The sequence below is a fragment of the Takifugu flavidus genome, chromosome 20 (assembly GCF_003711565.1).
Source record: "Takifugu flavidus isolate HTHZ2018 chromosome 20, ASM371156v2, whole genome shotgun sequence".
NCBI classification, from domain to species: Eukaryota; Metazoa; Chordata; class Actinopteri; order Tetraodontiformes; family Tetraodontidae; genus Takifugu; species Takifugu flavidus.
In genome coordinates, this window is record NC_079539.1 from 11889633 (window position 1) to 11904515 (window position 14883).

The 14883-nt window shown below is 41.9% G+C and overlaps 3 protein-coding genes across 6 annotated transcripts in view; 1 reads left to right on the plus strand and 2 right to left on the minus strand.

The window, feature by feature from the left end:
• LOC130517692 (cilia- and flagella-associated protein 44) overlaps nucleotides 1-242 on the minus strand; it is a 14600-nt gene extending 14358 nt beyond the window's left edge. For all 3 annotated transcript variants that reach the window (XM_057019727.1, XM_057019726.1, XM_057019729.1), the window contains exon 1: nucleotides 1-242. This exon is cut by the window's left edge. The gene's annotated coding sequence lies outside the window, so the exon portion shown is untranslated.
• A 148-nt stretch (nucleotides 243-390) lies between these two features.
• On the plus strand, nucleotides 391-9027 carry pum3 (pumilio RNA-binding family member 3). 2 transcript variants are annotated; one of them, XM_057019732.1, is made up of 18 exons: nucleotides 391-474; nucleotides 1782-1849; nucleotides 1928-2143; nucleotides 2534-2720; nucleotides 3171-3246; nucleotides 3414-3507; nucleotides 3595-3661; nucleotides 3923-4097; nucleotides 4244-4347; nucleotides 4745-4823; nucleotides 4908-5006; nucleotides 5556-5609; nucleotides 6024-6104; nucleotides 6213-6355; nucleotides 6446-6668; nucleotides 7305-7392; nucleotides 7616-7706; nucleotides 8193-9027. In XM_057019732.1, the coding sequence occupies exons 1-18, from the start codon at nucleotides 455-457 to the stop codon at nucleotides 8320-8322; spliced, it is 1995 nt and encodes a 664-aa protein (XP_056875712.1). In that variant the 5' UTR covers nucleotides 391-454; the 3' UTR covers nucleotides 8323-9027. The 2 variants fall into 2 exon arrangements, with proteins under 2 accessions (XP_056875712.1, XP_056875713.1); XM_057019733.1 differs by having other exon boundaries at nucleotides 415-491.
• kcnv2a (potassium channel, subfamily V, member 2a) lies at nucleotides 8906-14871 on the minus strand. Its single transcript, XM_057019734.1, has 9 exons — nucleotides 14275-14871; nucleotides 13859-13990; nucleotides 12934-13112; nucleotides 12687-12858; nucleotides 11601-11792; nucleotides 11229-11483; nucleotides 11048-11164; nucleotides 10849-10974; nucleotides 8906-10357 (listed from the first exon to the last, which is right to left on the minus strand). The coding sequence occupies exons 1-9, from the start codon at nucleotides 14410-14412 to the stop codon at nucleotides 10103-10105; spliced, it is 1566 nt and encodes a 521-aa protein (XP_056875714.1). The 5' UTR covers nucleotides 14413-14871; the 3' UTR covers nucleotides 8906-10102.
• Nucleotides 14872-14883: the final 12 nt, after the last annotated feature.

Here is a 14883-nt window from a genome sequence, read left to right on the forward strand (position 1 = left end):
TTTATGGTCTGAATCGTTGCTAGGAGAACTTGCAGCACAACCTGCTGGGTAATGGAGTTCTCTTCTTTAAAGTTGCTTATAAGTTGTGATGTAATTTCAGTTGTAGTAAAAAATTATTTTAAAAATAAGAAACAATATTAGTCGTCATTGATTTGCTCGGTTTCTTATCAAATTAATGATCGAAATCCCGTTTTGTGTTAACGACGTATTTAATTCCATATTGTAAATAAATGCGTCTGCTACACATTAGCGAAGAGTCTACTGATGATCTCTATACGTTAATGAAGCAGTACTGATAATACACTGATAACTCGATTCAAATTGTTTCATCACATATACAAACATTTTCCAAGTAGTAAAGTAACGATTTGCAGCAACAGCAACGTTTTACGGCAGCGAGGGATTAGTTGTGATTGGATTGCTTGTTACCGTAAATTGTGGTGACGGGGAACGCATGGGATTGTCAGAAACAACGTGAGTGTGTCTGAAATGTGCGTTACACCAATATATATTTTAAAGACAATGTTATTGTTCTAATTATCGATGTAAATTAGGTAGAAAGACCTTGTTGCGTAATGTTTGTGTAATGTTATTCGTTGACAGGAATTTTATAATGCTATGCTTTAATGCTCGGCTATTTTCTGCTAGTTATCTGGAGGCAACACAGCAAACCAAACTTCAATCGAATTAAATTTCGGTTAAATCAATTAACTTATACTGATCACTGTTTGATTGTAGTTGCAGTAATTCTCACAGCTCTCAATTTCGCTGTAATGATTTGAAAATACACTTCTATTAACAAAAGAACCATATGTTCATAAAACTACATATACGTATGTGTGTATATGTATGTATGTATGTATGTATGTATATATATATATATATATATATAATTCCATATTGTAAATAATATATATATATATATATATATATAATTATAATTTTAATTGACATTCTGAACAGTAATATGGTAATAACCAAACTACCGTAATGCTTCAAATGCTACAGAGTTTTTGGTCGAGAGTATATAAAATTGCATTATTGTAACTATTTACCTTTCTAGTGGTGTCAACTGATTTTCTGTTTGTGGGACAATTACAATGGAGGCAAAGACCAGAAAGCCTTTTTTCTTTTTTTTTTGGATGACGGATTGTGTGACATTGCTGAAACCAGTGCCATAGCTCAACCATTTGCCGTCCAGGCATTTAAAGTAAATCAAAATGTGCAGCTTGACCCGGAATGCTGTGGCTTTTGGAGGTTTCAGCAAGGACTTGCATTTTTCTGCGCCCATTGGAACGATTGGAGGTCACACAATTTGTTATCGTTATACCCCCAAGTAACAACATTTTGTACTGTATTTCATGCAGAGGATCACAGCTTTTGACGTCAATATATTACCTTCTATTTTCCTATCAATGACTGGTGGAAGTGAATCAATACAAGTGATGTAGATGGGAGTTACAATACATCCGAATATTAAAAGTTGGTTGAATCAAAGCACCTTTCCCTTTGATCAACAAGTCAAAAATACTGGCTGAGACCACATGTTCTTAGATTGTGCCATTAATGAATATATCACTGACATTCTTCCTTTGTTAAACTTTCAAATGAAACTTAATTTTACTGTTCATATGTGTCAAATACCATACAGACACTTTTTTGCAGGCTGTGGAAATTGTTTTTTGTATGATTGAGAATGTGCAGAATTTCACTAGATGTGTTTTTAACTACTTGTCTTCTCCACTGCTCCTCCATCTTTCTGTCTGTGGGATGTACGTTAGAATGGATTCCAAGACCAGAAAACCATTTTCTCCAAAAGGAGGAAAGAAGTTTACACAGAAAGTTAATGGTGAGTTCCCAAATTTACATGATGGATGTCCCAGACTATTCTCAGTCCATTTTTAAAGGGCATGTCTCAACTGTCCAGATTCCAAGGCAACCAGATTTGGTGGGAAACCAAGTAGTAAACCAGGTGGAAAGAAACCCTACAAACCCTTCAACAGCACAGAGAAAAAGAACAAGTCATGGAAGCCTGTAGATAATGGCAAGAAACAAAACCAATTCATTAGCTCTAAAACTGATGGGGAATCACAGAAGAGGAAGAAGCCTCCCTTGAAATCAAAGAGAGGAGAAGAAGCTGAAGGTGAGTTTGCTTTGCTGATCAGAATTTTCCTTAATGCTGAATCTTTTGCTTTTGAAATAGCCTTCTTGTGTCTTCTCTTTGGATTCATATCTAATTTTCAACATGACACTAAACATAGTTACACAATCATAGATACAATTTTAAAGGTTTACATAAAGTATGCTATGGTACAGTTTATGTTGAAATCTTCCCCTCCCCCAATTACATGAACTACCCCATCCTGGCTGTAGTTTAAAACACAGTTAAAACCTAAATGACAATTCAAGCTCTGACTGAAATGCTTTTTTAATCAAGTTGAGTCATTTTAACTCTCAACCATGAACAGCAGGTTCCTTTCTACATGGCTTTAATCAGCTGTGGATAATTTAGTGGTCATTTGTGTGTGGGCAGGTCCAGCAGCTAAGAAGATGAAGAAAGGTGACTTTAAGCCAAGAATGAAGGAGATGACAAAAGAAGAGCTGAAATTAAACAGGCAGCAGAGGAAGAAGGAGCTGAAGAAGAACCGACAGCAGATGGAGAGGAAGGACATGTTTGAGATCATCTGTCAGGCAAAAAAAGTGTGGGGAACCTTGAGGAGGTACACTCACTCCCTGTCACGCAGCACTCCTGTGTGCACACACACAAAGCTGGTTGATGTAAAAGTTCCACTGTAGACTGCACTGTAGTGCAGTTTTATACAGTCAGTGTTTTTAGATTGGCCTTTCTAATTTTGTATTTCAGCAATGGCAAAAACAAAAACTCCAAGTTGAGCACCTTCCTGTTGTTCCTGTCTTTACATTTCATCTTTATGTGATTCAAACAGTTCAAGGGGAACTTGTTCTTGTGTATTCTTGGATTTTATTGTTAATTTAGATGTTCAGACGTTCTCTGCTAAGAGCACTTAGGGAAAGTTTCAAAGCTGACACCTGACTGTCACACTTGTTGGGAGAATCCCTGACCACCTTTAGAAGCGGTCTGGGATGACAATTCTCTGTGTCTACTGTATAGATAGGTTTTTAAATGTTGCTGCTCATGATTGTGTCAACAGAAAAGACTGTGATACAGAGTCCAAGACAAAGCTGATGATGGAGCTTCATGATCTGATTCATGGGAAGGTGAAACAGGTGAATCTTTCTCTTCTTGTCGACATCAGGCCAAATTAATCTGACACTTAGGACCAGGGATACTACACTTGTCCTCAGGGCTCTTCAAATGCCTCCTATATGATATGTTACGTCGATGCAGGATTGTTGGGCATATCTTGCCTCTAATCTTCTTGTCCTGCCTCCAGATGGCATTTGCTCATGACTCTGTTCGGGTGCTCCAGTGTTTTATTCAGTTTGGCAGCCATGAGCAGAGGCGAGTCGTCTTTGAGGAGCTCAAAGGTCAGCAGGCAGCATTAACTGCTTCACCCTCCACATTTGTCTGGTATTTGAGTATTTCAGTAAAACCAGTTTTACTGTGTTCAACAGACGACATCATTGGTTTATCCAAGTCGCAGTACGGCAGACATGTGGTGAAGAAACTGCTGATGTATGGGTGGGTTAACTCGGTCTTTCTCCTCCTCCTCCTTCTCATCCTCTTCCTCCAGCTTTTCACATGCTTCTTGTTTGCTCCACATGTGTAGAAATAAGTCCCAGAAATTTGATTGTGTGGACATGACCAAAACTGAAGTTAGCAGCTGTTCTTTAGTTTGACTGGACTTAAGTTCCGTTGTTGTAATTTGTGCTCTTTATTCAATCAATCAGTTCCGTCGTCGTAATTTGTGCTCTTTATTCATCCTCGGTTTTCCATCCCTAGCAACAAGGAGCTTGTCGCTACTGTCATGCAGTGTTTTAAAGGTCAAGTGCGCCCAATGCTTCGCCACGCCACAGCTTCTTCCCTCATCGAGTACGCCTACAACGACAAAGCTGTACTCGCACAGAGACTCATGCTCACAGAGGAGCTGTACGGCAACACATTCGCTGTCTGCAAGGTGTGTGTGTGTGTGTGTGTGTGTAGATTCAGATTCATGTGTAGTACAGTTGTCTCATGTCAAGAGTTAATGTTTAACATTCAATGCCGGTGATGTTTGCTCTTCCTCTTGGCTTGATGACTGACTGAACATTTCATTGTTGTTAGTCGACAGTGTGCAACACCATAGAGAAAGTCATGGAGGGAAACCCAGACAAGTTAAATGGCATCATCGATGAAATGAAGCAGATTCTCACACCCATGGCCCAAAAGTAAGATGAGACAACCAAAGACTTTTAATGCAGATGGGAAATAAACAGGTTGACAGCAGTGGACATGATTGTTTAATGGGGACACTGATTCTAAACTGCTGTCCTGAAAATGAGAAACTGGAGAAAAATAAGTTTTTTACTAAATCATTCCTTCATCCCTTCCTTTTGATTTGAATGTGGCATTTCCAGTCTATCAAAATATCAGTTTATTATTCGCACCCTATAGTTTTCTGATTGATATTCTTTTCTTTAAACAAACTCTACAAAGTGCACATGTAACTGGAATTACTCAATGTTTGACAGCAAGTCTGTTTTTCAAAGAGCCGCATTTTGACTGATTCATTTTGAGATTTTATTGTGTAGTTTTGTAAAATGAGTCCTTGCTATTTTCTTGCAGAGAACAAGTGATCAAACACTCTCTGGTCCACAAAGTGTTTTTGGACTTTTTCATGTTTGCTCCTGACAAACAGAGGACGGTGAGTAATGTGTCATCTGTTCTGTTTTCAACCCTAAAAAAGTGGTGAAAAATCTGACTGTTGTGTCTGTTGCAACGTGAGCAGGAGATGATCGAGTCCATCAGGGAGTCGGTCGTCTATATGGCTCACACGCACGATGGAGCACGAGTGGCCATGCACTGTCTGTGGCACGGGACAGCCAAGGTACAAACAGTCCGTTAAAATCTTTGGGGACAAAACAAAACAGCTTTATCCCACTTTTTCTTTTCCAGTTTTCTTAAAGGGGATATATTTTGGTTCTTTTCTGCACGTTAACATCCTAAATGTGTAAATCAAATGTTATTCATGAGCACACTTAGATTTTACACACAGCAGTTTCTCAGTTCTCGGCCGGTTTGGCTGTGTTTTCCTCTAGATGCTAATGAGTGTGTGTGTGGGATATTCTCATCAGCAGGACGTAACAGTTTAGGGGGAATTCAGACAGATCGTTTTGAGACATTTTCTGGCTGCAGCTCACAAAACATTGAATTCGCTGTGAAAACTCCCACTTACAGGTTGGGGAGGCACAAATATATGCACTAAAGCACTGAAACCAAAATTTTGCATAATATGTCCCCTTTAATAACATGTCATTTAACATTTTTAAATTGGCACAATCTCACGTTTTGTAATTTTTCTGTCAGCTTTTACTTGATTGTAACTTTCCACACTTGATGCCGGCCTAATGTGTGTGTTGTGTTTTCTGTGCTTCAGGACAGAAAAGTAATCATCAAAACGATGAAGACATATATGGTCAAGTTCGCCACTGTGAGTTTTATTTCTCATTGAAAGAATTGTGGATTCATGACTCATCCTGGGGACCTTTTCACTGCATCTGAGAGTTTACATGTGTGTTCTGCTCCAGCTGCAGTGGATCGGATGATTCAAAGATCAACACAAAGAGCTTTATTCAACCCCCAGGGCACATTCAAGTTTCAAATTATACTGCAGCAGTTAAGTCAGGAAAGGGTCACGTGACACGAGCTCTTTCCATCAGACAACAGATCAGACCCCGAACACAACTGACTTGTTTGTCACAGTCCACAACAAACATACACACCACACACCAAGATCCGACGGAGGTACAGACAGATGTATGAGGGGGGTTTAAATGAGCTTTGAACCAGCTTTAATTTGTTAGATCGTACATGTTTAATGAATTTTAACTGGACCTGATCACAGGGGGAGTTTGGTCACCTGGTTCTTCTGGCTGTATTTGACTGTGTGGACGACACTAAGCTGGTAAAACAGGCCGTGCTCTCAGTAAGTCTGATGTCATGTGGTTTAAGATGTTGAAACAGCTGAAGCAAATAACAAACTTGTTCTGCTGAAAGCTAATTTAAGGGTGAAACTATCATGTCTCATTTTCAGGAGATCTTGTCATCTCTGGATGAGGTCATCACTAACAAATATGGCAAAAAGGTTTTGTTATATCTGCTGAGCCCCAGAGATCCTGCTCATCTGCTGCCAGAGATCATCAGGATGCTGCAGCAAGGAGATGGAAATGCACACAGGTAACCATCAAAGAAGGGATATGTGACTGGCAAAGACATACAACTGATGTCTTAAAATGCTCAAAGTGACGTCTCTTGTGCTCTCCTCAGTAAAAAGGACGCAGCCATTCGCAGGAAGGAGCTGCTGGACGTGGTCTCCCCTGCACTGCTGGACTACCTCTGCAACAACGCTCACACCATGGTCACAGACAAGGCCACCAGTGTCACCGTGAGTGACATCCTGGCATCGGCCTGCGGGGACCTCCGGCCCGCTATGACGGCTGTAGCTCAATTGGCCAATCACGAGTTGGTGCCAGGAGGAACCAATAACGAGGTGACTTTTCCAGAACATTCAGGATTCATCAAAACCTTGAGACTTTTGGTTCCATACCAATTAGCACTTGTTGACAGTTGAATACTCCAGAACGTTATGAGGAGTGAGCAGTTGAATGGCATGGTGAAAAGTTCCTCTTCACTAGCGAATTTAACCTAATACCCCCAAAACTAAAATTACTATACAAGGAAACATTCAGTCATCAATTCTATGAACAAAAGGGCTTCACATGCAAGAATATTGTACGTGAAGGGGGGAGATTCATTTGTTTTTAAAGAATGCTTCAGAACAACTAAGAAAGTCCATCAAGCTCCAGCTACACTCTGAGACATGGAGCCTTTAAAGGCCAAGCTGGTCTAAAGAAGATACTTTATGCTCCTATAACAGAGAGACATCAGGAAAAGGCTGATATTCAGCAAAAAGAATAAAGGGATTCATTAGACTGCTGAGGGTGGGGTCAAGTCAGGCTCTCTGAATCCCCGAGCCTGTCTGGAGAAGAAAAGATGAGAACTAGCAAGTGAAAAAGGGAGCTAAAATAAGCTGCCATCAGTCAGGCTTAATCTAGATCTAAGCCATCTGAGCTTCTTCATGTGAATGAAGCTTACTCTCACTCAAAACTGTGGATTTGTGTTGCAGTTGCACATGGCAGAGCATCCTGCTGGGCACCTGGTACTGAAATGGCTCATCGAGCAGGACCTAACACTGGCAGAGGCTGGCAAGGAAGGTAAAAATACCGCTGTGTAGTTGGTACAAGTAAGAACCAGCCAACATATGTGCATTTCTTTTCTCAGCTTATAGTTCACAAATTTAATGAAGGAAACACTAAACCATGAAAGCCCCTGAGAATAAAGATAATTTTCTGAGACATCAATGTTGTCAGAAGGACAGCAGTAGCTCCAAAAACTGAGAAAGTATCTGATGACCTCCTTTCCCTGTGGACATCTCAGAGCGGTTCAGCAGGATACTGGTGGATACAGTGGGCACAGACAGACTGAAGAGCTGGGTCAAAGCCAACAGAGGGGCCATGGTGCTCTGCAGGTCAGGTTCTGGTTAATCTCCGCTTGATTCTGAACGCTTGTCACTGTGATTGTGGTTACGTTGAACAGGGGATGTTGCCTTTTGTAACCTACCATTACAAATGTAACAGCCACTACAGGTTCTGTTCTGGGCCTTAACCAGTAGCTGTAGATCAGTTATGCAGCTGAGAGGAGTTCATTTGGAACACTACTTGTTATCTAGCCACAAAAACATCTTTTTAAATCTACTTCCTTATCAAATTTAACACAATCAAGTATCACAAGTAAGCTGATCTGAACTGACAGCTATAAATGGGCGATCAAGATGGAGATCTCCATCTTCATCGCCCACTAGTGACTGCAGAGAAGGAGGAGCCCCTTCTGAGCTTAATTTCCACCCTCTGAAATGTGCATGATAACATCCACTCAATATTTTCTCCCTCATATTTGAAATGAGGCCTTTTTTATGACATGAGTGAATTTCTGATAAATGCTGTTTTGTGTGCAGCCTTCTGAATAGTTGCGATAAATCTGTGGCTGCTGAGGTGAAGACGGCTTTGGAGTCCATCAAATCAGAGCTGAGCAGCATCAGGAACAACAAAGGAGCCGAGATCCTACTGGAGAATCTCAACAAGTAGACTCTTAACTGCAAACCGACGTCGTGAAATATGGATTTTTTATTTTTTTTTATTTTTTTTTTTGAAACAAAACACCTGTGAGACTGTGGCCTGTTGAAGTTGTCTATAAGAGGACTGAAGTGGATGTGTGTGAAGATTAAATGTTTTGTCTGGGAAAGTGATAAACCCAAGATGCATGTAGACAGTTCAATTTAAAATAGGCAGCACAAATCTCATTTCAGTTGGACGTGTGGCATTAGTACAGTAGCCGGTGTGATGTTCAGTCATCCACATCTCCCTCTTTACCGGTGAGATGTGGATGAAACTCGGTTTCTTTTATCATTCAAGTCTTTGTTCTAAGTCACGGAAAGCTGCAAAAAGTTAAAATTTCAGTGTATTGTATTGATTTCAATGGATGAGTGGATCTTCAAAATAAAGCTCAGAAATGTGTTAATATTTAATCAGAAACATGAGCTTCACGTTTCCAGAGGCTGTCTGACAGAAAACTGGTGAAATTTCATCACATAAATCAGAGTGAAATATAAAACAATAGCTGGAACCTAAGATGGATCCTGGTGAAGCAAACAAACTGCCATGTGTACCATGTACCATGTGATAAATTGATCAAATATGCAGTAAATACAAAAAAAAAATAATCTTGTTTTACTATCCTTTTTTCAGAAGTGTTTTTAATAAAGTCTGCTAGTTGGTGGCAGCAGCTCTGAAGTCTGGATCCTTCAGTGTTTGATCTTTCAGCTTCCTGACAGACATGAACTACTGCATGTTGGTAAATGAAAACACCGTCCAAAAGTTGATTTGTTAGTAACTCGGATTCATTCCACACAGACCGTTAGAGTTCATGGAATCAGGTCTTTGAATTTTAAAGGTTGGCACTCACAGCTAATGAAACCACCAACAAGGACCACGGTGTCCCTCTGCAGGTCTGATCTGCCCTGTTCTGATCCCCTGAGAATCTGTGGAGGAGCCCAGACCAACCCTTCAGAAGAGCTGATGGCTGCTTAGAGCAGCTCAGCAGCCTAAGACTGATCACCACGTTTGGGCTTTTTGGTCTTTATGTACTACAGTACTCTAATTATTTTTAAGAATAAATTTGGGGTTTCCATTAGTTGCAGGCCACAGTCATCAAAAAGTGAAGAAGTCAACATTTATAATGCATCAGTCTGTGTGAAATGAATCTCCATCAGTTTGAATACTGATGATAGATGATGATATTCTCATGCGTTCAGATGCTTGAGTGTAATGAGGCTCAGATTCTGGCTCAGATTCTCAGCTCAAATCTCGTTCTGTTGGGATGACTGTGATAACGAAGCTCAACGCGGGGCTGCACAGCTGTGTGTCAACATCAACAGATTTGGATTCAATGTGAAAGACAGATTTGATGACAGATGTGCCATTCAAGACATCCAGATGTTGCATCCTCATAGGTATTTAGGTCTGGTTGGACGGGATTATTTGAGCTCTACAGACTGATGGACACAACTCTACCACACCGAGAGGGCCGGAGGTCAGGCTTTCTGTAGTTTTGGCAGTGACATGTTGGATAAATATGAATAATTCATGGGTATGGATGAACAAAATGTTTGGGTGTTGCTTTACCTGCACATCCTCCTCATGTATCAGGAATCCAACTGCACCTCAAAGGGGATTTCTCCCTGTCAAACTTCTTCCCTCCATTTTTGAATGTCCGCGGATCCAACAGTAAAAACCACCTATGTCCTCCAGAGTGGCTGTCAGCAGGTTGTTGGCCGCAGCCTGGCTAATGCAGGCAGGTCGCCATTGGCTAAGTAACGGCCTCACAGCACTCAGACAACCTCTTCGCTGCCCTACTGAGAAAATGGACCTTCCCGCGTGCTTTGCTGATGGCGGTGTACTCGTGGGACTTGAGCTTGGCGTAGTTGTCAGAGAACTTGTTATACAGGATGGAGATTGGCATGCCGTTCAGGATGATTCCAAAGGATATACAAGCTAAAGCCAAGATGCGGCCCAGGTTGGTTTCAGGGAACATGTCACCGTAGCCAACGGTGGAAATGCTCACCTGAAGGGAAGAGGAGCGGCAGGGTTAGCCTCCAGAGCGAGATGTCTCATGACACTGTTCATCTGGGGGTTGACGTTGGCTTGCTTTTGCATAAAACACATTTTAAAGCTTTTAGGAGGTGATAATGAAATCCTGCAGTCACATTTCATCAACATTTCCCTTATTAGCACATCTCATCCATAATTAATATGATCTCTCACACGTTATTAAATATGAGCCATATAAACCATCTGGAGGCGTCAAAGATTACTGCCACATTACAAAGGTCAGACTGAAGATAATCTCATTGCCTATTGCTCAGAACATTATTACTAGAGCCCAGGTTTACAAGCTTAGGCACAACATGAAGTTATGAACTAAACTCCCATATTTCTATGCATAATGAGGTAATTGAGCTGAGACTGACTTCCTGCCACTAATCTGACGTCCCCCTGGAGGACGGGTGGAGGGTAACGGGAGCTTAGAGTTTGCAGAAGAACACAGTGACTCACGGTGGCCCACCACCACGCCTGTGGGATGGAAGTGAAGTTGGTGTTATGCACATCATGCTCCACAGTGTAGACCATGGCTGAGAACATGAAGATCCCCACGCAGATGAAGAGCAGTAAACATCCCACCTGCACACACAAACGTGTGACATCGCAGCTTCTGAACTGTGCTTCTGTACATAAGCAGCAGATTCAGGCCGACCTGCTGGTAGCATTGTCTCAGTGTGAATCCAAAAGCCCTGAGGCCGGTGGAGTGCCGGGCCAGCTTTAAGATCCTGAAGATCCGCATCAGACGCATGATCCTCAGAATCTGACCCACCTGCAGAGAGCAAATGTCTAAATTAGAACTGCTTCAAGTGGGAGAGACGATGGACCTTCTCTACCTTTCCTACACGCGCAACAGCCTCAATGTCTCCTGAGTACAGGTGCGCCTCTTTGTCCTCAAAGCACTCGAGAATCATCTGCAGGTAATGCGGCAGGATGGCGATCAGGTCCACGGTGGTCAGCACGCCGCGCCCGAAACGCTTGAGGTCGGGGGTGGACATCAGGCGCAGCAGGTACTCCAGGGTGAAGAAGGAGATGCAGATGGTTTCCACATACTCACCGTAGAATCTGCCACAGGGCTGGACTGATGTCGTCTGCAGGAGAGACACAAGCTCAGCATCCTAAATAAGATGTTAGATGTTCGCAGATCAGCTTCACACAGAAAAGTCCATGTGCAGCCGTGTGTAAGCCAGGGTTTGATAATTACAAACCTTGTCCTGCATCTCCTCCACAGTGTTCAGTGTCATGGCAACAAGTGAGACGAGCACAAACATGGAGGACGCGAGCGCCATCAGCTTGGCTGCCGGGGAAGAGAACGGTTTCTCCATGAGGTTCCACAGTTGCCTTCGTGCTGGTCCAAAGTTCAGACCTTCAAATGATGCCTCATTCTCCTCTGTCTCCATCTGAAAGACACAAATAGCTTTCGAAGCAGTGATGTCACAATAGAATCATTCTTTTTAATGCTGCTCCGTAATCTGAAAAAAACGGCGTATAGATGTGCTTTTATGCTGTGCTACCAGTGAACAAACAAGATGGTATTTTATATAAATCCGTTGTGTTTAACAATGCAAACCTTCCTGAGCATTGCTGCGTGTGGTCTTTACTTCAGAAGTGACGTAAACGTCCTGGATTATAGAGAAAAACAGGCTTGAAGCTAAGATGATGTGGTTATTTTATTTTGGTGAGGTTTAATGAATGAGAGGATGCAATAATAATGCAAAATTGAAAACCAGAGCGTCTGGGTTGTCACGGTAACCCATGCTGGGAGGACTTTTGCTCTTTATGAATACCACAGGTCACACCTGCCTGGGCTCCATTTGATCATTTTCCTCAAACTCCTCCAGACTGAAGATGTGTTTGTCCAAGCACTAGTCAGGCAAGGAGACAAGGACCATCTTGGTGAGATCCCAGATCCATCCCATCAACATCTACAAATGATGAAAACTGACAGCAGAAGCTTCATGTCAGTACATGAAGAACAGGCTCATTTTCAAGGAGACTTGGACGGAGCTGATGAAACCGTCACCCAACAGCAACAGCAGCGGTCGGGGATCAGAGGGGAAGATGCAACTTTTGAAGGAATAAACTTCTGGGTGAGTTTAAACTCACAGGAGCAAGAAGACAGGAGGGACTAGAGCAAACTGCTGCAGATCAGGACTTCTGCAATAGTGGACAGTTCAAATCTGGAACTGAAAAAGCGTCAAGATGGTTTATGATATAGCCCAGACCGAGCCAGAGGCCGCTGGCTGACTCAGGACCAGGAATAGTCAAGTTTCGGACTTATGCCACTATCATACCTCAGCCAGAAGCTGTCTCTGGACTTTCAGCTGCTCGTTCAGCTCATCCTGCCGCTCCTCAAAAGAGATGCGGCAGCAGCGTCGGCTGTTCTTGATCCTGACGCCCCAGTAGTTTATCTCTTCTATGAAGTTGCGTGGACACAGCTCGCCTTTAATGCACAGCACTCCGGTTCTGAGGGACAGTTAAAGACAGCTCATCTGAAATGTTTTCATCTCCATCAAACCTGCATTTTTAGTTGCTTTTAACCTGTAGAAGTTGAATATGTTGTGGAAAACCTTCGGGTCACGGTCAAAGAAGAACTCGTTCCTCTGGACAATGTAGTCATCACACAGCTCCATTTTCTTGCTGTGATCCATGGATGTGGCCAGACGTCCGATCCTCGTTTTGGGATAGCTGGCAGCTAACCTGAACGGCAAACGGTACATCTGCAGCAGAATGAGCCAAACTTCAGCACTTCAAACCATCTATAGAGTTTATTCTATGTCATCAACATATTTCCACCACTCTTTTGGTCCTGGTGTCATCTTTTTATATCTCAATATTGTGGTAGTAACCATAAATATGTAAATGCCTTTATTTTAGAAAGCACGTTGGTCTTTAAACTGGTTAAGCTGCTAAGAAATCCTAAAATTAGTGAGAACCTTTGCAATATAATGGCCAGCTGATGAATCAAATGGGCCTGACGAGTCTTACCACTGCTGTTACCAGTTGAGAAGTTTTAACATCATCTCAAAGTACAATAGACTTTAAAGTACAGACTAAAAATGTAGTTAACAGTCCAAGAAAATTACTGTTATTTAATACATTTATTTGGTTTTACTGTTCACTTCACAGCTGCTCTTTTTATACAGTTCTATTCTAGATGCTGTCCAACATATTGATTTTAATCAAATGCCCCTTGCAGTTCCGAGTGTCCTTCATCTGACCCAGCACTGATCTACTGGGACAACAGCGCCCCCTTCAGGAACCTCTGAAGGTGATCTGGCCGTTGAAAAGGAAGGTTGTAATTAAAGTCATTAAAGTGCACAATACATTTAAAGTTAATTGAAATACCTGAAACTTTAGCAATATATTGCACAACAGTCTCCAAACAAATTAGTAATAGAGAGTTTACTTCAACAACACTATGTCTGGACCTCATGACTTTGGCCTTGAAGATGAATGAACTGACCGTTCCACCAACGTTGATGTTGAGATACAGGTGTTTCACTGGAGAGAGCAGCAGGTGAGGAGACACGAACTGATCCTGCACCTCCTCTTCCTCATACTCAGCATACAGGTCATAAATGTCTCTGCACAGCTCCTGGCAAATGTTGAGGATTGTTGTCAGAGTCCAGAGACTCAGAAGATTTTAGTCAGAAATATGTGGGTCGGGCTTCGACCATCATGATGTAAACCTTCCTGTTCCGTACTTTTAATGAACTTTGACCAGAGAAATGTGGATTTAATCTCCACTGATTCGAACAAACACTTAAATCTGTGTTTGCGATTTTAAATGTGGAGCAATGTTCTCAGACTGACGATCAAACTCTGGGAAGCAGAAACAAGTGAGATATGGACATTATAAGACATATTTTAATATCTGACCGTCATGGAGCTCCATGGTTTCGTACAGGTGTCGGTTAAATCCACGTAGTCACCCGAGTCTTGGACCTCCGGTATCTGACTTCCAGGCGTGTAGCTGGAGAACAAACTCCTGCTCCGGGCTCTCAGATGGGTCAACATGACCACCGAACAACAGCAAAGGTCATCAATTGACCTGCATAGAGACGGCAATCTAACACTTAATACACAGCTGCTACTGGCCACAAAATATCAACACACAGAATAATTCTGTAGGACGCCGGGTCCACACACAGATGAGCTGGGTGCTTAAGTTTAAACACTGATCCTCTTATCTCTGCATCCCTCTCCTCCCTCCAGCACCCAACCCAACATGGCTCTTGATGGTGGGTGAGAGAGCTTGGACATCTCATCTGTAATCTCCAATTTCATCACAGATAAGAAAACTTTACTAAATTTAATCAAGTCTAATGTTAATGTGACCCACACATTTTCTCTTGTCCTGTTTTAATGCCTTTAAGAATTTTATAATCTGTCGTTATCCTGTCAGCAACAACTCCGTTAATATCTTTAAATTCTGCCCTGTCACAAGAGAAAACCAATATTTTAGAAATCTGTATAAAAAGAATTTTA

Coding starts and splice junctions, on each gene's coding strand:
- kcnv2a (XM_057019734.1), bottom strand. CDS start 14,412: ATGTTGACCCATCTGAGAGCCCGGAGCAGGAGTTTGTTCTCCAGCTAC. Junction 13,113..13,858: donor ACATCAACGTTGGTGGAACG/GTCAGTTCATTC, acceptor ATTCTGCTGCAG/ATGTACCGTTTGCCGTTCAG. Junction 11,793..12,686: donor AGAGACAGCTTCTGGCTGAG/GTATGATAGTGG, acceptor TGTGTCTTTCAG/ATGGAGACAGAGGAGAATGA.
- pum3 (XM_057019732.1), top strand. CDS start 455: ATGGGATTGTCAGAAACAAC. Junction 4,824..4,907: donor CTCCTGACAAACAGAGGACG/GTGAGTAATGTG, acceptor CAACGTGAGCAG/GAGATGATCGAGTCCATCAG. Junction 7,707..8,192: donor GGGGCCATGGTGCTCTGCAG/GTCAGGTTCTGG, acceptor TTTTGTGTGCAG/CCTTCTGAATAGTTGCGATA.